Source organism: Erinaceus europaeus, chromosome 3 (genome assembly GCF_950295315.1).
Source record: "Erinaceus europaeus chromosome 3, mEriEur2.1, whole genome shotgun sequence".
Classification (NCBI taxonomy): Eukaryota; Metazoa; Chordata; class Mammalia; order Eulipotyphla; family Erinaceidae; genus Erinaceus; species Erinaceus europaeus.
The window spans coordinates 89,214,875-89,237,364 of record NC_080164.1 but is presented as its reverse complement, the minus strand read 5'-3'; the positions used below and the strand labels follow the sequence as shown (position 1 = coordinate 89,237,364).

Below are 22,490 nucleotides of genomic sequence, written 5' to 3'. Positions count from 1 at the left end.
TCTCTTTGTCCTATCCAACAACGACGGCAACAATAATAACTACAACAATGAAACAACAAGGGCAACAAAAGGGAATAAATAAATATTTGAAAAAAAAATTTTTAAAGAGTAATTATCACTTGTTCTGTGTTCTCATACACAGAAACAGCCATCACGGCTTAAGTAAATTCCCTAAATAATATCTGGATGCAATAGCTCTAACAAATTTGGGGGCTCCTTGATACATTAGAGAAACTTATGAAAATTATACAACTTCTCCCCAGATAACTGCAGACCTAACATTCTTTTATACAAGTTCAGGAAGATCCCTAGATCAATTTCAAAGTCAACATATGAGCCAAAACCTTCCCCTATTCTTTTCTGAGTTGCCCGCCGTTTTAAGGATGAGTAACACAAATGTAAGAAAGTTCTGTTAAATAGTTTTTTACTACAGGAGTAGACCATCCGTCAAAAACTTTCTGCTTTTGTTTGAAAGCTGGAAAGGCAGGTTTTCCTTTATCTAGGAAAATGCTTTCTCCAGCCGATGTCATATAGGCAAAAAATCTAGTTCCAAAGCAGAACTTCCTCTATGCTTTCTTTCTCTTCCTCCCCTATCCTGTTCGCCAAAAGCAGACAGTGCCAACTGCTCTGAGCTATAAATCCCAAATCCCAGGAAGCAGTCTAGGTACTACAGTCATTTGCACTTTGCATCTGAGGAAGGCTAGAGTTACAGCTGAGGAGCCAATGGCACTGAGCTAGAGAAGACAGGTGCCCTTCAAACTACAAGTCCCAGAGTCCTCTGCGTCTCGCGGAGGCGCCGTGGCAGCCATCAATCCTGCGCCTGCGCCAGCGCAGCCGGTTACTTGCTGGTCCCAGAGGCTGCAGTCCAGTCAGCACGGAAGCGGCCGCAGCCTGAGAGATCACAGAGCCCGGCGAGATGTGGGTTTTTGGTTATGGGTCCCTGATCTGGAAGGTGGATTTCCCCTATCAGGACAAGCTGGTCGGATACATCACAGGCTACAACAGGCGATTCTGGCAGGGCAGCACTGACCACCGCGGGGTCCCAGGCAAGGTGAGGCACCAGCCAGGCTTCCCCCCTCCCCTATTTACCGTCCCAAAGTGCTATCCCCCCCCTCCAGTCCAGCTCCAGGAAGCCTTACCCAGCACCTCCCAGTGACAAGCACACGTGGGGTGGGTGGACTACTGGTACATTAGAGCCCCTTCCGCCACCTGCTTCCCCCCCCCCCCCAACACACACACCAAGGACACCTGGTCCAGGCTGCTTTAAGATCCTGCTTAGTTTGAGACAAGAAACTGTGTGGGCACAAGCTTGCAGAAAGCTGATGTGCTGGGGAGGGCACCCTAACTCCTGGCAACCTCTGCCAAAAGGGGGTAAAAGGAAAAAACAAAAACAAAAAAACAGCGGGAAGATCTATCGCTGCATTACCACACAGTTGAAATACTAAAGTCAGCTGGCAAATTCAGCAATGGAATTTGTTGGCATTTCTACATTCTGGCAGATCTTCTTCACTGATTTGAGTTTAAATGTGCATGTCACTTCTGGGGGAGGGAGTTACTTCATATATTTCTAAAGGTTTTTATTTTACCTTTTTCTTTTTTTTTTTTTTCAACCAGAGCACACTGCACAGCTCTGGCTTATGGTGGTACAGGGGACTGAACCTGGGACTCAGACATGAGAGTCTGTTTACATAACCTTTATGCTGTCTACCCCTGCTCAAGGTTTTTATTTTATGGCACCTAAGGTCATTGCTGGAAAATTTATCCAGCATTTTGTTAATGTTTCTCCATAGTTCTCCTAAAATATTAAATTATGAATGTGCAAGTTCTTTGATACTTTTTTCCCTTAACCATGCAAAGGTATTCCTCTTAATATGTGTACAGTTAGTATCAGCTCATTACTTAAGCATATCAGCCAAAACCATTTGTATAGAAAGCTATGTTTTTAGTAGCTCAACAATTTGGATGACCTGAACATTTGTTTTTAGTAAACCTAACTTTTTTTTTTACTTTTACCCAGAATGTTTTGCGATTTATGAAGGGCCTCACCTCACCATACTTTAAGAATCACATGGATTCGATTGCTGTTTTGTTTTGTAAATAAATTAATGTTGGTCCAAGAATGCTTTCTTAAGTGCTAGAAGTCAGATGTAGTAAAAAAAAAAAAAAAAAAAAAAGGATTTAGGTTAGTCACCGAAAATAGGAGATAAAGGCTGTAAAGTAGTTTGCTTCTGCACATGAAAGACAAGATTAAAATCATAGAAAGAACCTGAGTTGGCACCATTCAATATTTCAACTAGAGTTAAACGAATTAAGAATTTGGCTCTGGGAGTCAGGCGGTAGCTCAACGGGTTAAGCGCATGTGGCACAAAGTGCAAGGACTGGCAGAAGGATCCTGGTTCGAGCCCCTGTCTCCCCACCTGTAGGGGAGTCACTTCACAGGCTGTGAAGCAGGTCTGCAGTTGTCTGCCTTTCTCTCCCCCTCTGTCTTCCCCTCTTCTCTCCATTTCTCTATCCTATCCAACAACAACAACTACAACAATAAAACAAGGACAACAAAAGGGAATAAATAAATAAATAAATAAATTTTTTTTTAAAAAAAGAATTTGGTGGTCCAGGAGGTGGCGCAATGGATAAAGCATTGGATTCTCAAGCATGAGGTCCTGAGTTCAATCCCTGGCAGCACATATACCAGAGTGATGTCTGGTTCTCTCTCTCTCTTCCTGTCTTTCTCATGAATAAATAAATAAAATCTTTAAAAAAAAAATTTGACTCTAAGGTACAGATGTCGTACGCAAAGACATTTCTAGACCAACAGAAACTTCATGTCTCCAAGAATGTCATAAGGTCTTAAAAACAGTATTTTAAAGAGTTAACTTAAAATATTTTTGAGATGTCAGACATGCACACTTAAACACTTAAATTGCCATCTGAAAAGCCCTAACACAGGTTCTAATTTGAATGGCAAAGTATTAAATCTGAATGAATGAATGAATGAATGAATAAGGTTATTAACAGTATATATTTAACTACTATAGTCCCAACCAAAATGTTTGATGTGCTTGCTACATAGCATTTCAGGATTTGTAGGTTAAGAAAGCAAAATAAGCCTATGATTCTTTGAAAAAAAAAAAAAAAAAGAAGAAGAAACTATAAAAATCTTTTATGTAAGTTTACTGAAACATAAGGCAGGGAGGACTATATTGGCTAATAGTTCAAGCCTAATTTTATTTACAGAAGTCATCATTGCAAACTAAAGGAAAATATAAGTACTAAGCATTTTCTTTTTTTTTTCTTTTTTTTTTTCTTTCCTCCAGAGTTATTGCTGGGCTCGGTGCCTGCACCATGAATCCACTGCTCCTAGAAACCATTTTTTCCGCCTTTTGTTGCCCTTGTTGTTGTAGCCTCGCTGTGGCTATCATTATTGTCATTGTTGATGTTGTTTGTTGTTGGATAGGATAGAGAGAAATGGAGAGAGGAGAAGACAGAGAGGGGGAGAGAAAGATAGACAACTGCAGACCTGCTTCACTTGTGAAGCGACTCCCCTGCAGGTGGGGAGCCAGAGCTCGAACCTGGTTCTTACGCTGGTCCTTGCGCTTTGCGCCACCTGCGCTTAACCCGCTGTGCTACCGCCTGACTCCCCAACTTTTATTATTTTATTTAACATTTATATTGTAATGGATCACCAGCCTAGTATTTAAAAAAAAAAAAAAGACTACAGAAAAATCCAAACAAATAGAATGATATAGATGCTATGTTAAACAGTATTTTATTTTATTCTCTAAAATGCTACAACCCTGAAAACTCAAAAGTATGGGAGTGAGTGGCTCAAAATTTTGCCTAGAAAAAATCCATTTGGAGCCGAGTAGAGAACAGACTGAACAAAACTAGACACAGGCAGTAAGATCCCTAAGGAAGCAATTTCAGGGCAAAAAGGAACCAGGTTCAGAAGAGAAACAGAAGACAGAGCCACCAAAGATTGGTGACTGGGTTGGGTGTAAGGGAGAGGAATCAAGGGAAGGTGGGAGAGCTGAGCTATAACCTGGACCACTTTCTTCCTCAGCATCTACCCCCCACACACACACACTCACTTGCATACTACACACTTTACCAAACTGATCATCTTAGTTTAAAAGATTTATTTCTTAATGAGTAAGAGAGAGAGAACCAGAGCATCATACTGGCACATACACTACCAGGGACTGAACCGGGGACCACAGACTTGCAAGTCCAAGTCCTGTGTCCTACCTACTATACCACCTCCCAGGTTGCCAAGCTGATCTTGTCACATTTCTTTTGTCACACTAGTCCCTAATACTCTCAAGTGCTACAGTTGTTCCTTCCTGTTCTCCCCAATTTCAGTAGCTTACTATTTCTCATCATCCCCCTACCCAGCTCCACTCTGGCTTCTCAAATCTAACTGTACATTATTTTTTCTGAATCATCTTCTCTACATAGGAAACCCTCAGCTAAAGCCACAGACACATAGCTGGTGTGGTACCCTCTAAGTCCTCATTCAGGAATCCTAAGTCATAGTGCTCTTTTGTCCAATTTATTTTCTTAAGAATTGTAATTCTGGCTGTATTTAGTAAATACCATGCATTTTAGCCCTTAAGCATTCTCTATGTGTTTACATGTTAAGTTTGTATTCCAAAAGGATTATATCAACTCATAGAGGCAAGAATTGAGCTTTATCTTTACAACATACAGTAAGTATTCAATGAAGAGCTCCTAATTCACTTTTAGACTGAAAATAATATAGCAGAATTAGAGCGAGCTTAATGGTTATGCAAATAAAGCTTTCATGGATAAGGCACCAAAAGTCACAGGTTCAGTCCCCAGCACCATCATCAGCCAGAGATGAGCAGCGCTGAAGGAAGAAGGGATGGGTAGGGAGGGGAGAGAAGGGAAGGGAGAGAAAGAAAAAGGGAGAGAGTGCTCATGAGAAATAACTGCAGTACCTACAGGACCCCACCAATATGTGCATCCTCATTACCTCTTTTAGAACAAACCCAATATCCAACACAGTAATGTCTAAATTTAGTTCCTAGATGACAGATTGTTATGCAGTTATTAAAATGCATGATAAGACTGATAAGAAAATGAAATAAAAGACCTAACTCGGGAGTCGGGCTGTAGCGCAGCGGGTTAAGCGCACATGGTACAAAGTGCAAGGGCCAATGTAAGGATCCCGGTTCCAGCCCCCGGCTCCCCACCTGCAGGAGGTCGCTTCGCAAGTGATGAAGCAGGTCTGCAGTTGTCTATCTTTCTCTCTTCCTCTGTCTTCCCCTCCTCTTTCCATTTCTCTCTGTCCTATCCAACAACAACAGCTATGACAACAATAACAACTACAACAAGCACAACAACAAGGGCAACAAAATGGGAAAAATAGCCTCCAGGAGCAGTGGATTGTAGTGCAGGCACCGAGCCCCAGCAATAACCCTGGAGGGAAAAAAAAACAAAACATAACTCAAGGGCCAGAGTGATAGCATAGTGCTGTTATGGCATAGTTATAGTAAAAGACTTTCTTTTTTTTTTTTAAATGAAATCTTTTATTTTTTGTATTTATTTATTTTCCCTTGTGTTGCCCTTGTTGTAGTTATTAATGTCGTCGTTGTTGAACAGGACAGAGAGAAATAGAGAGAGGAGGGGAAGACAGAGAGGGGGAGAGAAAGACAGACACCTGCAGACCTGCTTCACCGCCTGTGAAGAGACTCCCCTGCAGGTGGGGAGCCGGGGGCTCGAACCGGGATTCTTACAGACGGTGGTTGCGCTTTGCGCCATGTGCGCTTAACCCGCTGTGCTAACACCTGACTCCCAGTAAAAGACTTTCATGCCTGAGGCTCCAAGGTCCCAGTTTCAATCCCAGGCATCATCATAAATCAGAATTGAACAATGCTCTGGTTAAAAATAAAGCTGTTCACCCATGTTCAGGGAGGAAAGCAATTACAGAAGCCAGACCTTCTACCTTCTGTACCCCATAATGACCCTAGGTCCATACTCCCAAAGGGACAAAGAATAGGAAAGCTGTCAGGGGAGAAGATGGGATATGGAGTTCTGGTGGTGGGAATTTTGTGGAGTTGTACCCCTTATCCTATGGATTTTGTCAGTGTTTCCTTTTTATAAATAAAAAAAGTTTTAAGTTTAAAAAGCAGCAACAACAAATAATACAGCTTTCAAAAAACATTTTTAATGTATTTATTTTAGGTAGAGGTAGAAATTGAGAGGAAAGGGGAGTCCCACTATAGCACAGCGGGTTAAGCGCATATGGCACAAAAATCAAGGACCAGCATAAGGGTCCCGGTTTGAGTCCCTGGCTCCCCACCTACAGGGGAGTCGCTTCACAAACAGTGAAGCATGTCTGCAGGTCTCTATCTTTCTCTCCCCCTCTCTGTCTTCCCTTCCTCTCTCCATTTCTCTCTGTCCTATCCAACAATGACATCAATAAAAACAAGGGCAACAAAAGGGAATAAGTAAATAAATATTAAAAAAAGAAAAAAGAAATTCAGAGGAAAGGAAGAGGTAGGGAGACACATCTGCAGCACTGTTTAACCACTCATGAAACTCCCCTGTGGGTGGGGACCAGGACCTTGAACCTGTGTGTATGCACACAACCAGGTGGGCCACCACCCAGCCCCCAATATAGTTATTTTTATTAAACAACCACATAACTGAAAAGTCATTATGTCTCATTATTACTAATTATCTATACAACATACATACAAAGACTAGAATCAAAGTGCAACAAAAGTGATGCAAATACTTCAATGATGCAGGTTTACCACTGTCAGGCAATGGGCAAAGAAGTACGCAGAATTATAGCTTACACACAGCATTCTCACTGATGACCCTAACGTGGCACGAGAGACTTAACCTTTGGCACCATGTAAGAATTTTTCTAGTGAAAGTTTTCAGACAGCTCTGTACCTGTAGAATCAGAAATTATGGCAACGTGGTCTAACAGTATGTACTTATCAAGCTCTCCATGTCATTTTGATCTAAAATTTGAGAACCACTTCTCTCTAGGGAAGCACCCTAGAAACAGAACATGACAACAATCCTCCTTTTCCCCTAAGGAGCAAAAATGACCAGAACTTTTATTTACAATTGCTTCTTCTTTTGCCTTCCATTTTAGATGAGACATAAGTCACTAGCATGGTTTTAAATATATCCATTTTAAGTGAAGATAATATATCTACCACATACAAATTGAAAAATTAGAAAAGCCGAGACCATTTAGATAAGGTAGACTCTCTAATTTAATTCGCTGTAAAATGTATTAAAAATAAGTGCTTTCTAAATAAATGCATGCCTAACATAAGCAGAGGAATTAAAAGTATTTCATATCTACAGTAAGTGACTAATGTTCAATTACTTAATGAACTTTAACTCAGAAAAAAAATTTTTTTTTTTCCTTCCACTTTCTGAAAACAGCCTGGAAGAGTTGTGACTCTAGTTGAAGATCCTGGGGTATGCTATACTTTTTTTCTTGTTTGGTCTTTAATATTAAGTGTTAAGATATTTCTCAGTTTTCATAATGAATGAAATTAACAGCCACCACAAACAACTTTAATTCTAACAGCTCTAAAATTCCTTCACATACATTATAGTTCTTTCCACCTATGTGAAGAAATAAGTCCGAGGGGAAAAGTTGGGATGCAGAATGCAAAGTAAACAAGAAGACCAAATAGCATAATCTTTCTTTAATAAGTCTGTTGACTGGGAATTTTTGCAGTCTCCTTTGACATTGAAAGAGCCAGCCCTCAGACTGCCACTCAAAATTAAGTGAAATACTTAAAAGCTCTCTTATTTGCTAAAAGTCTAATGTTTCCAGCAAAAATTCCAGTCAAGATTCTTACGTTCCTTATGTACCACTTCACCAGTGGCACAGCAGGGTTGGAGCACTAGCGATAGTTTCTTTTTACCTGATAGTCCTGTTTCTGTAAGATTTCCAATTATTTTACTAGAGTATAGATTCAGCTCTCACATTGTAAAGTCAAAATTTGGGGGAAGTACTTTAATGCCCAGAGGCAGCTAACAATAACATGTAATAAGGGTATAAATTAGAAAATGCCATCATGGGGGACTGGACAGTAGTGCACCCAGTTAAGCGCACACAGTATGAAGTGCAAGGATACTGCCTCCAAACCCCGGCTCCCCACCTGCAGGGGCCTCGCTTCACAAGCAGTGAAATGGGTCTGCAGGTGTCTATCTTTCTCTCCCCCTCTGTCTTCCCCTTCTCTCTTGACTTCACTCTGTCCTATCCAACAATAGCAACAATAACAACAAAATGGGAAAAATGGCCTCCAGGAGCAGTGGATTCTTAGTGCAGCCACCGAGCCCCAGCAATAACCCTGGAGACAAAATAAATAAAATGTGACTTCAGTTGGTACCATGATCCCAGCACTACTGAACAATCAAAACAAAGACAGAGGCTTCCAATTGATAACTATAACTCCTTGCTGAACAGTTCACAAACTGTTCCTATAGAATGTTAATTCGGGAGTCGGGCTGTAGCGCAGCGGGTTAAGCGCAGGTGGCGCAAAACACAAGGACCGGCATAAGGATCCCGGTTTGAACCCCGGCTCCCCACCTGCAGGGGAGTCGCTTCACAGGCGGTGAAGCAGGTCTGCAGGTGTCTATCTTTCTCTCCTCCTCTCTGTCTTCCCCTCCTCTCTCCATTTCTCTCTGTCCTATCCAACAACAACAATAATAACTACAACAATAAAACAACAAGGGCAACAAAAGGGAATAAAATAAATATTTATTAAAAAAAAAAAAGAATGTTAATTCAAGAAGATGCCTTGCAACCCAAATGTTTAATTATTATTATCATTAAAGGTTGTTGGAAGAAATTCGAAAAACGTATTACAAACTGTTAAGATCTTGACAGCATCACATGAATACTTTAAAAAAAAAAAAAATCTCAACTTGGGGGTCGGGCGGGTTAAGCACACATGGCACAAAGCACAAGGACAGGTGCAAGAATACTGGTTCAAGCCCCCAGCTCCCCACCTGCAGGGGGGTCGCTTCACAAGCAGTGCAGCAGATCTGCAGGTAATCTATCTTCTTTCTCTCCCCCTCTTCTATTTCTCTCTGTCCTATCCAACAATGACAGCAATAACAACTAATAAAAACCACAATAATGATAAACAACAAGGGCAACAAAAGGAGGGAAAAAAATAGCCTCCAGGGGCCAGGTAGTGGCACACCTGGTTGAACGCATGTTACAATGCGCAGGGCCCAGGTTCGAGCCCCCAGACCCCACCTGCAGGGGGAAAGCTTCACAAGTGGTGAGTCTGGGCTGCAGGTGTCTCTCTTGTCTCCTTCCCACTCTATCACCCCCTTCCCTCTCAATTTCTGGCTGTTTCTATCCAATAAATAAATAAATAAAATTATAAAGAAAATTAAAAAAATAAAAAGGCCTCCAGGAGCAGTGGATTCGAAGTGCAGGCACAGAGCCCCAGCAATAACCCTGGAGGCAAAAAAAAAAAAAAAAAACCTCAGTTTAGGGGGCCAGGCGGTGACATACATCTTTAAGTGTACATTACCATGCAAAAGGACCTGGGTTCAGGCCCTTGGTCCCCACCTGTAGAGGGAAATGTTTACAAGCAGTGAAACAGAGCTACAGGTGTCCCACTGTCTCTCTATCCCCCTTCAGTCTCAGATTCTCTTTGTCCTGTCAGATTAAGTAAATAAAGTTTTCTAAAAAACATCTCAACTTAAATTCTTTTTGCTAAATGACATAGTTGCTACCAGAACTATGTTCACAAGCTCTCTTAACAAAAAAAGGTTGCCAATTCGGGGTTGGGGTGGGGGGAGAACATGCTATAGCCTTGTTACTTATTTCATTACAGAGCAGGTAAAATACAGAGCCCTCTGTTCAGACAAGGGAACATCTACCCAAACATGTAAAATGATAAGTGATGCTCAGGCCTAGCCCAAGAAGACTGGGTTATCACAGTCCCTCCAGCTACCACCCCAACACTTAGGACCAGAAGGCCCTAGAGATAGGCTCCTGGGTAGCGGCAACACTCCATTAAAGAGATTTAAAGTTTTAGAACCATATTTTTTCATTTGAAGATCTGTTATTTTTCACTATTCCTACAAAGTACAAGCTAAGATTTAAGGATTATATGAAAGTAAATCTGCTGGTGTGTTTATGATTACAGGGAAGTTATCCAAAATCTATTCAGAGTAAATGCTAACCCTTGGGTGGGAGTTTGCATAATGGTTATGCAAAGAGACTTTCATGCCTGAGGCTCTCAAGTCCCAAGTACAGTCCCCCACACTGCCATAAGCCAGAGCTGAGCAGTGCTATGGTTAAAAAAATAATAATAATAAAATAAAATAAATGCTAACCCTTATTGTTTAGTATGTGCCTCTCCAGCATACTACGTAGAGCATAACTGCACTGATTTCTAAGAATACAGACTATTTTCTAAGAATAAAGGCTATTTTCCTAGATCACAACAAATGTCCAACCTACTTTAGCATAGGAAATAAAACATTCTTTTCACTTTTCACAGGGGTGCGTTTGGGGTGTGGCCTACAGACTACCAGTAGGAAAGGAAGAAGAAGTGAAGGCATACCTTGACTTCCGAGAGAAGGGAGGCTACATGACCACCACGGTCATTTTCTACCCAAAAGATCCCACAACAAAACCCTTTAGCGTGTTGCTCTACATCGGAACATGTGACAATCCTAACTATCTTGGTCCTGCACCTCTGGAAGACATTGCTGAACAGATTTTTAATGCAGCTGGTCCAAGCGGAAGAAATACCGAATACCTTTTCGAACTAGCAAATTCTATTAGAAACCTGGTGCCAGAAGATGCAGATGAGCATCTTTTTTCATTGGAAAAATTAGTAAAGGAACGTTTGGAAGGAAAACAAAACCTCAACTGTATATAAAGACGCGATCACTGACTTTTCCAAATGAGCAGACCTTACTTAGCCTTTAGGATAGCTTCACTCCCTGATGGCAGAAGGATTTGGAAAGCTTTTACTTTAGAATCTTATTTATTTTTAATGTTGTAGTCAAGATGTCAGAATTTATAGTTCAACTGTGAGTGTCCCAAAACAAATTAAAAAAAAAAATAGGGGTCTAGTTAAAGAAAAATTCAACTTTTAATATAATGATTTCTTAAATATATGGTAGTGAATACTTGCTTATGAAAACAGTTCTTGAAAGTGAAGGACTCAATTCAGAGCTTGTTTTTATCAGAGTAGAACTATAATTCATTTCATATTACATTCTATTTTAAAGTTACAGAGAAGTAAACCTAAAGTCCAAAAAATAAAAGGTTGCACTTTAAATATATTTGTATAAGACAATTCTGTAACCATTGTTTAAGATACTGCTTAAAATAATGTACAATTAGTAAACAGTCAAAATTTCAACCTTGTGAGTCTGGCAGTAGCGCAGCAGGTTATGCGCACGTGGCGCAAAGTGCAAGGACCAGCTTAAGGATCCCAGTTCGAGCTCCGATCCCCCACCTTCAGGAGAGTCACTTCACAAGCAGTGAAGCAGGTCTGCAGGTGTCTTTCTCTCCCCCTTTGGCTTCCCCTCCTCTCTCCATTTCTCTCTGTCCTAACAACGATGACATCAATAACAATAACTACAACAACAAGAGCAACAAAAGGGAAAATAAATAAAATGATTTCAACCTTAATTGTTGAGTTCCCTTGTTAAGGTATTAAATGAGATCCTTTCAAGATTATGGCAAATAATATGGCATTGTTAATATAAAAACTTCCTTGGAGTTATACTGTATTGCATCTCTTTGTATTAATAGATGTATTTTACTACATGTAAAAATGCTGTTAAGCTACAAGAACAAAACAATTATATTATACAAACTGGGTTCACTATGTAGCTTTTGATTCACTTTGTATTAGTCATGTGCCAAAACTTTAATAAAGATGGGTTTCCTGATACTGGGACCAGGTCAGTGGACATATTAAGAGTTACCACGTGCACAGATTCAAGCCCCGAAACCCACTGGCACAGTGAAACTTCATAAGCAGTGGAGCAGTGCTACAGATGTCTGTTTCCACCTGTCTCTCATCCTCTATCAAAAAAGAAAAAAAAAAAAAGGCAACCAGGAAGAATGGAGTGGTGCTGGCACCAAGCCCCAGTGGTTAAAAAAAAAAAAAAAAATGAAGAAATTAAAAGATGGACCTTCTACTATGACAAAAGAAAGTTTGCTACTTTAAATGTCCTTTAGGATTTTAATTTTTAGGTGTCATTATCTGATCGTTTGCTGCTGCTGTTTTTTTTTTTCATTATTTCTAAGCAGAAGTATATAATAATATTCAGTATGCCTCTCATCTAAGAAATACAAGTACCATATTATACATGTAGAATTTGGCGGGATTGAGGGGGCCAGGCAGTGGTGCACCTGGTTGACTGCCTATAGTACTAAGCACAAGGACCTGTGCAAGGATCAGAGTTTGAGCCCCCAGCTTCCCAATTACAGGGGTGATGCTTCACAATGAAACAGGTCTGCAGGTCTCTATCTCCCCTCCCCCCAATTTTTCTCTGTCCTATCCAATAAAATGGAAAAAATAGCCACCAAAAGCAGTGGATTTGTAGTGCCAGCAAGAGCCTCGGCGATAACCCTGGAGGCAAAAAAAAAAAAAAAGACTGGATTCATACTTAGAAGTTTTGTTTGTTTTCTAATTCGATTTCTTTCTCAGTAGGATGTGGTCCTTCTAAAATCATTTTCTAAATGTCATGCAGGAAATAAACTAAGGGTCTGTTGTGCATTCAGGATAATGCTGAGGCTTCCCTAACCCAGTTTTTTTTTTTTTAATTTCCCGTTTTGTTGCCCTTGTTTTTTATTATTGTTGAGGTTATTATTGTTGTTATTGATGTCATTGTTCTTAGGACTGAGAGAAATGTAGAAAGGAGGGGAAGACAGAGAGGGGGAAAGAAACACCTGCAGACCAGCTTCACAGCCTGTGAAGCAACTCACCTACAGGTGGGGAGTCGGGGCTTAAACCCAGATCCTTATACTGGTCCTTGCTCTTCGCGCCACGTGCGCTTAACCCGCAGCGCTACTGCCTGACTCCCCTATCCCAGCTTTTTATTCTGTATTTTGAAAGAGGGAGAGATATTCAGGCACTATTCCACCATGCATGGAGTTTTACTGATGCTGTCCACCATGTTCCCATGTGCTGTTGGGGATCAAATCCTGGGTCTTGTGCACAGCGAGCCATGCACTCTGCCCACTGAGCCATTTCTTGGCCCTCTTAAAATCTTTCAACATTGGGAGTCGGGCGGTAGCACAGCGGGTTAAGCGCAGGTGGCGTCAAGCGCAAGAACCAGTGTTAAAGATCCGGGTTCGAGCCCCGGCTCCCCACCTGCAGGGGAGTCGCTTCACAAGCAATGAAGCAGGTCTGCAGGTGTCTATGTTTCTCTCCCTCTCTGGCTTCCCCTCCTCTCTCCATTTCTCTCTGTCCTATCCAACAACAATGACAACAGTAATAACTACAATAAAAAAAACAAGGGAAACAAAAGGGAATATTTCTAAAAAAAAAAAATCAACATTAATTTCAATATCACGTTAAATATAATATAGAGCTTCATAAAATCACCTCAAAACCAGGCATGATTATTAATTAAGAGAAATGGTCACATAAATAAGGCTGTCCTGTTTAGGAAGATCAGTAGTCCTCTTTATGATTTCCTGGCTTTTTAAAACATTGTTATAACTTTTATTCTTTTTTTTAATATTTACTCATTCCCTTTTGTTGCCCTTGTTGTTTTATTGTTGTAGCTATTATTGTTGTTGTTGGATAGGACAGACAGAAATGGAGAGAGGAGGGGAAGATAGGGGAGAGAAAGACACTTGCAGACCTGCTTCACCGCTTGTGAGGCAACCCCCTTGCAGGTGGGGAGCCGGGGGCTCAAACCGGGATCCTTAGGCCTGTCCTTGCGCTGGGCCTTGCACTTGGCGCCACCTGCACTTAACCCACTGCGCTACCGCCTGACTCCCAATTTTTTATTCTTATAGAGACAGAGGAATTGGGAAGGAAGTGGGTAGAAAAGGACAGATAGAGACCCACAGCACTGCTTCACTGGTGAAGCTCCAACTCTTGCAGGTGGGGTCTGGGGACTTGAATCTGCACATGGAGACGTGGGTTCTACCCAGTTTATCACCATCTGGTCCCTCATGATTTTCTGTTAACATCTTCCTCAAAAATTACCAATATATACATATATATACATGTATATATATGTATATATAATTTCATTTACCTTGTGCAACAGGGAAGGTACTAACATTCATTTAAATAAAAAATCTTAGGGGCAGTAGCGCAGCGGGTTAAACGCACGTAGCTGCAAAGCGCAAGGACTGGTTAGGATCCCGGTTCAAGCCCCGGCTCCCCACCTGCAAGGGAGTCGCTTCACAGGTGGTGAAGCAAGTCTGCAGGTGTCTCTCTGACTCTCTTCCTCTCTATCTCCCCCTTCTCTCTCAATCTCTGTCTCTATACAATAACAAATAAATTAAAAAATAGTAATAATAATAAAAATCTTAGGAGAGCCAAGCAGTGGCGCAATGGGTTAAGCCCATATGGAGGAAAGGGCATGGACCTGCATCAGGGCATCAGGATCCCGGTTTGAGCCCCCCACCCCCGGGTCCCCACCTGCAGGGTGTTCGCTTCACTGGCGGTAAAGCAGGTTTGCAGGTGTCTGTCTTTCTCTCCCCCCTCTGCCTTCCCCCCCTCTCAATTTCTCTCTGTCCTAGCCAACAATGACAGCAATAACAAAAATAATAAAATATAACAAATGGGGAAAAAAAATTAAGTTTCTTTCAAAAAAAATCTTAGAAAGATAGAACAGACACTTTACATATGACAGTAGCTCCTCCAAGCTTGTTTCTATAGCAACAACCATAAAATTACATATGGTAAGTGATAGCTCTACAATATATTTAAAAACTCATCTGTGCTTAAATCAATTAACATGTATAATAAGATAGTATCTATTGCATAAACATGTTAATTTTGACATGTATTAATATTTTCCACAAAAGTATGCCTATATGCCTAGCCAAGATGACATGCTAACTCAGAACTATATAGATCAATTCAGAGATCTAGACTTTAATTTTACAAATCTAAATCCCAAAGCATTTATTTCCCAAAGTAACTCTTCTACCACTTACATTACAAAATACAGAGAGATTAATAATGGGTTATAAGATTGTAAGAGGAGAGTGTATAGTTCCATATCACACCCACCACCAAAGTTGTTTCTCCATCCACCCACCTCCCAAAGATAAAGATAACCCTCCAGGACTTCGGAGGCAGGGGACTTTAATTATCAAAAGTGTAGAACGGAGTCGGGCGGTCGTGCAGCAGGTTAAGCGCAGCAGTTTAAGCGCACGTGGCAGGGAGTCGCTTCACAGGTAGTGAAGTAGATCTGCAGGTGTCTTTCTCTCCCCCTCTCTGTCTTCCCCTCCTCTCTCCATTTCTCTCTGTCCTATCCAACAATGACGACATCAATAACAACAATGGTAACTACAACAATAAAACAAGGGCAACAAAAGGGGAAATAAATTTTTAAAAAGTCTAGAAACAGCTTATTTACTTCTGGGGTGTTAGGCTTTTTTTTTTTTTTTTTTGCAAGAACCTGTGTGTGTTCTCTAGATTCCACATGAGTGACACTATCTGGTAGTTGTCTTTTATCTATTTATTCCAATAACATAACCATCCTCCAGTTTAATCTATTTTTGTCCCAAAGGACACATAGTGCCATCTTTTTTAATTGCAGAGTATTCCATGGAATATATATTCCATAACTTATTTAGCCAAACATCTAATGATGGGCATTTGGGCTGCTTCCACTCTTTGGCTACTGTGAATAGTATAATAAGTAAATAAACAAATAAATCAATTAAATTAAAAACAAAAACAACTCAGGGTTAGAGGGCAAGTGCAGAAAGTCTTAACAGATGCAGTCAAGTCACTAGCCTCTCTCCCTCTCCAGGCACAAAATAGTTTCTCATTTCCATTATACTGATGATTAAAATAGCTTTTTTTTTTTTTAACAGGGACGGCAATGCAAACTTTCGTCATGACTAAATGTGAAATTCTAGGCAACGCTCTCTGATCAGGAGGAAGGAGGAAGCCTCAGTAGAGACCGAATTGCAGCGCCCTTCCTCCTCACAGGATGCATCTCCACTACAATAGTCACACAGTGTTGGTGTGGGTGCAGGACACGGGCTCCCCGGGCTCGGGGGCAACCACCCGCGCAGGTCAGCAAGACCGGAACCCACAGCGGAAGCGCAAGGAGAGGAGACGTGCAAACAGACTGGGAGAGTGCAGAGCTGGAGGCTCCCAGACCAGCTCCCCTTCCCGCGCCGCCCAGGCCCCCGCCCACCCGCAGGACAACTGCACGGGGCGGGCCGGATCTGCCGCCGCCTCCCGGACTCACCGACCTCCCTCCAGGGCCGGCACGTCGCCGAGAGAGCTGGTCGCCGGTCAGGTCTCCTCTCTCCGTCCAGGGCCCTCTCTCTCTCGCTCGAGGCGGCCCACGCCCAGCCTCTCCACTGAGCCGCTGCGGTTGCGGGTGACCCGAGCTGCCCCGCCGGCTTCCTGGCTTCCGTAAGCGGACAGCGGTGACCCCGGATGTTGATATGTTGCCTGCCCCGGAAGCTGTGGCTGGAGGAGCTAAGGGGGCGGGGACTGTGGAGCCGGGCTCTCCGGAAGGAGACGTGGCGGCGGTTGGGTCCCCGGCTCCCGGACGCTTTTGGAGTCCGGCCGCCGCCTCCTCCTCCTCCCCCCTCCTCTCCTCTGTGGGCAGAGGAGGCTGTGGCGGCGGCTGGAGAGCTCGGCGGCGGAGGATGGAAGGAGGAGGCGGCGGCGTGCAGAATCTGAGCCCCGGTGGGCCGGTGTTACTGGTCCTTTGCGGCCTCCTGGGGGCGTCGGGCGGCGGCCGGGCGCTCCCGCAGCTCAGCGATGACGTCCCTTTCCGCGTCAACTGGCCCGGCACCGAGTTCTCTCTGGTCAGTGCCCTCGCGAACCCCCGGCCATCTCTCCTCCTCTTGGCACTGATGCCACACCTTAGCTCCCTCCAACCCACCCCCCCCCCGCACCTCTCCATGCGCTTGGCTTTTTCCCCAGCCCAAACTGCGGCCATGACATTCATTCATTCATTCATTCCTCCAGCAGGTGCTGAGCGAACAGAATGCTCCATTGCTAAGGATTTGGATTCTGTAGACACCTGCTCTCCCCCCTCCCCTTTTTTAAAAAAAATTTAATTAGTGGTTTAATCATTGATTTACCAAAAAAAAAAAAAACTCTTAAGATAACAGGGGTATAATTCCACACCGTTCCCACCACCAGAGTTCTGTGTCTCCATTCCCTCCATTGGAAGATACAGCAGCAGTTCTCCCAAGGTCACAGATGTGGGATGATTATTATTTCCTATAACTATCTATAATTATATATTTTGCCCTTTTTTTTTTTCCTATGATCCTTCTTTTCCAAGTCACATCTACACCTATTGCTTCTTCTGAAAGTCCTTTTTTTTTTCCTCTTCTTTCTCTGCGTCCTGATAGAATTGGGGTTCAGAGCCCTCTGGTTATCTTCCCCTTATCATTTCTCCTTCTCTGGGAGTAGGGACCAATTTTATTTTCAAAGAGCAAAACTTTGAACCTGTTATGCGTGGTTGAACCCTAGTTCCTTTCTTTTTTTTTTTTGCCTCCAGTGTTCTCGCTGGGGTTCAGTGCTTGCACAACGAATCCACTGCTCCTGGAGGCTATTTTTTCCCTTTTGTTGCCCTCGTTTATCATTACTGTTGTTATTGCTGCCGTCGTTGTTGGATAGGACAGAGAGAAGTGGAGAGGGAGAAAAAGACACCTGCAGACCTGCTTTACCATCTGTAAGCGACTCCCCTGCAGTTGGGGAGCCGGGGGTTTGAACCGGGATCTTAACACCCGTGGGTCCTTGTGCTTTGTGCCACCTGCCCTTAACCCGCTGTGCTACCGCCCGTCCCCCTTGTAATTTTTTTTAATTGTCTTTATTTGCTGAATCGAGATAGCCAGAAATCGAGAGGCTAAGGGGAGAAAGAGAGGGAGACACCTGCATCGCTGCTTCACCACTCATGAAGCTTCCCCGGGAAGGTCAGAACGGGGGCTCAAACCCACATCCGTGAGCATTGTAACGTGCCCTCAATCCGGTATACCACCACCTGGCCCAAGAGCCTATTTTCTATGATCTCTCAGTAATGAAAATTCACAGCCCTTCAGCTTTGAAGGAATAGACTACTGAAATGTCTTCTTACCCACTGCAGGCCAATAGAAACTTTGTCCATGTGGGACATAATGTTTAGTAGTCATGAGTTCATCTATTTCACATTGAGGTTCTAGAAAATGTAAACTTTTTTTTTAAGATTTTATTTATTTATGAGAAAGACAGGAGGAGAGAGAGAAAGAAGCAGACATCACTGGCACATGTGCTGCCAGGGATTGAACTTGGGTCCTCATGCTTGCCAGTCCCAAGCTTTATCATTGCGCCACCTCCCGGACCAGTAAACTTTTTTTATCTAGTATGTCAACTACCTGCAGTCTTTCAACTTGGGAAATTATTACATTGCTGTGTCACTGTTTCATTTCAACCTTGATTAGCAATACCATTATGTCAGAATAAGTTTTACCAGATGTAAAAGATATCATCATTACAAGAGCTTTCTGTGCAAATATTGAGTTTTGTCAACATTTCACACCTGGTTTGTTTCTCCACCACCCCCCCACCCCCCCCACCCCCCCCCACACCCCCCCCCCCCCCCCCCCGCTTTCAGTTCTCCTTTTCTGGTATTCACTGGTTTCTTAACTTATCTAAGTAAATATTTGTCTGGCAGGGCAGGCTTATCTTTGTGTTCATTCCAAGGAATGGGTGTGTGTGTGTCTGTTACTGATGGGACAGAGAAATTGAGAAGGAAAGGGGAGATAGAGGAGAGAGGAAGAGAAGCCTGCAGCACTGCTTCATCACTCATGAAGCTTCCCTCCTGCAGGTGGGGATGGAGGTTTGAACTGGGCTTGTGGGCATGATAATGTGTGCTCAGTTGGGTGTGCTACCACGAGGCCCCAATATTGATATACTAAAAGTACTTTAAGGGGCTGGGTGGTGGCGCACCTGGTTGAGTGCACACATTACAGTGCACAAAGGTCCAGGTTCCAGCCCCCAGTCTTCACCTGCAGGGGGAAAGCTTAATAAACTGTGAAACAGTGTTACAAGTGTCTCTCTCTTTTCTTTTCTTTTTTTATTATCCTTATTTGTTTATTGGATGGAGACAGCCAGCAATCAAGAGGGCAAGGGGAAATAGAGAGGGAAAGGAGAGGCACCTGCAACACTGCTTCACCACTCATAAAACTTTCCCCTGTAGGTGGGGACAAGGGGCTCGAACCTGGGTCCTTGCACATTGTAACATGTCCTCAACCATGTGTGCCATCACCTGGCCCTCAAGTCTCTCTGTCTCTCTATCTCCCTCCCTGTTCCCTCTCAGTTTCCATCTTGATCCTGCATAAGTAAATTTTAAAAATCACATTAAAGTTTTGCTGTAAATCAGATACTTGGCTTAGAGTGAGAAATGATTAGTCCAATCTCTGCTATTTTTTTTTTAAGAGCACAATTAATTGTGGAGGGCATGACAGCTGTGTAAAGAATGTGGTCATGCTTGTCGGGCAGTAGCGCAGCGGGTTAAGTGCACATGGCGCAAAGCGTGAGGACCAGCACAAGGATCCGAGTTTGAGTCCCCGGCTCCCCACCAGCTGGGCAGTCGCTTCACAAGCAATGAAGCAGGTCTGCAGGTGTCTATCTTTCTCTCTCCGTCTCTGCCTTCCCCTCCTTTCTCCAATTTCTCTCTGTCCTATCCAACAACAATGACATCAATAACAATAATAACCACAACAAAAATAAAACAACAAGGGCAACAAAAGGGGGGAAAAATGACATCCAGGAGCAGTGGATTCCTGGTGCAGGCACCAAGCCCCAGCAGTAACCCTGGAGGCAAAAAAAAAAAATGTGGTCATTAAACCTTTTTATTAATTTATTTATTTATGAGAAAGATAGGAGGAGAAAGAGCCAGACATCACTCCGGCACATGTGCTACCGAGGATCGAACTAAGGACCTCATGCTTGAGAGTCCAAAGCTTTATCATTCACTACGCCATCTCCCAGACCACATCATTAAACCTTGTATTACTCTTGTGCCTGCGCTTTTTGTTTTGCTTTTTAACTTAAAATATGCTGAGTATGTCAGTGGTAGAGAACATGCCCTGCACATAATGAGACCCTGGGGTTACTCCCTGGCACCCTTCCCCCAAAAATTTTATTTTATTTTTGTATGAATGAGAAAGGACATATGTGATGCTGGACACCAAAGTTAGGACTTCATGCTTTCAGTCCAGCCACTTTAATGACTGCATCCCAAAATCTTGATGGTCAAGAAAAAGAAAACAGCACACTGATATATGACCTTGAAAACAGTGATCCATACATAAATGACTGAAACTAGCTACCAAACACCTCAGTTTTTTTACTGGTACTAGAATTTTCTGGAAAATGGTACTAGTGTAGTGTGCCAGCTTTTTACATATCTATTAGTTTTATTTTCTTTATATATTTTTGTATTTCTTTGATAGAGACAGGGAGAAATTGAGAGGGAGAGGGAGATAGACACTGGGGGGAGGTGCTGAGCAAGTAGTGCAGTGGATTAAGTGCAAATGGCGCAAAGTGCACGGACTGGCTTAGGGTTTAGGGATACTAGTTTGAGCCCCCGGCTCCCCACCAGGGAGGTGGCCTCATGGGGGTGAAGCAGGTCTGCAGATGTTTATCTTTCTCTCCCCCTCAGTCTTCTTGCCCTCTCTCCATTTCTCTCTGTTCCTATCCAAGGACAGCAACAATAACAATAATAACAACAATGATAAACAAGGGCAGCATAAAGAGAGAGATACCCGCAGTCCTGTTTGACCATTCATGAAGCTGCCCCCTGCAGATGGAGCCAGGGGCTTGAACCTGGGTCCTTGTGCATTGCAATGTGTGTGCTTAACCAGGTGCGCCAGTTTTCCCCTGCAGTTGGGGACCACGGAAACCTGGTTCCTAGTGCATTGCAACACATCCTGAACCAGATGTAGTACAAGCAGGCCCCTTTTCTTTTTGTAGATCAGATGGTAGGGTTTATGCCTGTTAGCTGTGTTAACAAGGATAAGGACCTCTCTACCATCTGAAACGGGAAGAGGCCGTTTTATTAGTTTATTAGTTTATTAGTTTTAGATCTGAATTTGTATAGGTGGAACTTAAGAAACAAGGAATGAAAGAGAAAACACCAACACAGGGTGAAACCTGTATTGGGTGTGGTGTATTGCACTAAAACAAAAGATTGGGGGGGGGTTGTGAGGGGGGAAATGGAGGTGGTGTTGAAGACAGGGTGGTGAAAGAATTAGGTAGATGGTAGGACTGATGGGGAGATAAGAATTGGACTCATATGTCAACAACTGAACTATAAACTTATTTCCCCCAATAAAATCATTTGAAAGGGTAAATAAAACAAGTCATAGTGATTTTAAAATAAAAATCAATTTCAGGCGGGGATAGATAGCATAAAGGTTATGCAAAGAGACTCTCATGCCTGAGGCTCCAAAGTTCCAGGCTCAATCCCCAGTACCACCATAAGCCAGAGCTGTGCCATGCTCTGGTAAAAATAATAATAATAAATTTTAAAAAATAAAAATCAATTTTTACAAAAATATGGGTTTTTTTTTTTTTTTTTGCCTCCAGGGTTATCCCTAGAGCTCAGTACCTGTACTATGAAGCCACTGCTCCTGGGGGCCATCTTTTTTCCATTGTTGTTGCTATTGTTGGATAGGACAGAGAAATTGAAAGAGGAGGGGGAAATAGAGGGGGAGGGAAAGATAGATACCTGCAGACCTGCTTCACTGCTTGTGAAGTGACCCCCTGCAGGTGGGGACTGGGGGCTTGAACCCAGGTCCTTCTGCACTATTACAGGTGTTCTACCACCCGGCTCCTCTAAATCTTAAAATTTTTATTTTTTTTGTAGAGGTATTAACTCTTTTTTTACATTTTTATTATCTTTATTTACTTATTGGATAGAGACAGCCAGAAATCAAGAGGGAAAAGGGAGATAGAGGGAGAGACAGAGAGACACATGCAGCAATGCTTCACCACTCGCAAAGCTTTCCCCCCACAGGTGGGAACCGGGTGCTCAAACCCAGGTCCTTGTGCATTGTAACATGTGCACTAACCAGATGCATCACTGCCTGGCCCCAATCTTAAAATTTTTATGAGCAGCCCAGGAGCTGATGCAGTTGGCAAAGTGTTGAGGAGGTCCTGAGTTTAAGTCTCTGTATTGCAAGTGCCAGATTAATGTTCTGGCTTCTCTTTACCAAAAATAAAGGCATCTTTTTAATTATTATTCATTTGTTTTTTTCTTTTGCCCCAGGGTTATTGCTGGGGCTTGGT

The 22,490-nt window shown here is 42.7% G+C and overlaps 3 protein-coding genes across 9 annotated transcripts in view; 2 read left to right on the top strand and 1 right to left on the bottom strand.

Annotated features, from left to right (window-relative positions):
* Positions 1-16,629, bottom strand: part of ASB3 (ankyrin repeat and SOCS box containing 3) — a 113,638-nt gene extending 97,009 nt beyond the window's left edge. The window contains exon 1 of one of the 4 annotated variants that reach the window (XM_060187656.1): positions 16,448-16,629. The gene's annotated coding sequence lies outside the window, so the exon portion shown is untranslated. Of the gene's footprint in view, positions 1-15,276; positions 15,466-16,443 lie in introns of those variants that run through there. The other 3 variants (XM_007527947.3, XM_060187657.1, XM_060187655.1) reach the window with 3 other exon arrangements.
* Positions 841-12,240, top strand: CHAC2 (ChaC glutathione specific gamma-glutamylcyclotransferase 2). Its single transcript, XM_007527948.3, has 3 exons — positions 841-1,051; positions 7,432-7,467; positions 10,527-12,240. Exons 1-3 carry the CDS (start codon positions 917-919, stop codon positions 10,908-10,910), a joined length of 555 nt encoding a protein of 184 aa, XP_007528010.1. The 5' UTR covers positions 841-916; the 3' UTR covers positions 10,911-12,240.
* A 68-nt stretch (positions 16,630-16,697) lies between the features above and the next one.
* Positions 16,698-22,490, top strand: part of ERLEC1 (endoplasmic reticulum lectin 1) — a 48,694-nt gene continuing 42,901 nt past the window's right edge. For 3 of the 4 annotated variants that reach the window (XM_060187652.1, XM_060187653.1, XM_060187651.1), the window contains exon 1: positions 16,698-17,014. In XM_060187652.1, coding sequence (XP_060043635.1) covers positions 16,853-17,014 — 162 coding nt within the window. In that variant the 5' untranslated portion in view covers positions 16,698-16,852. The remainder of the gene's footprint in view (positions 17,015-22,490) is intronic. The other variant, XM_060187650.1, reaches the window with a different exon arrangement.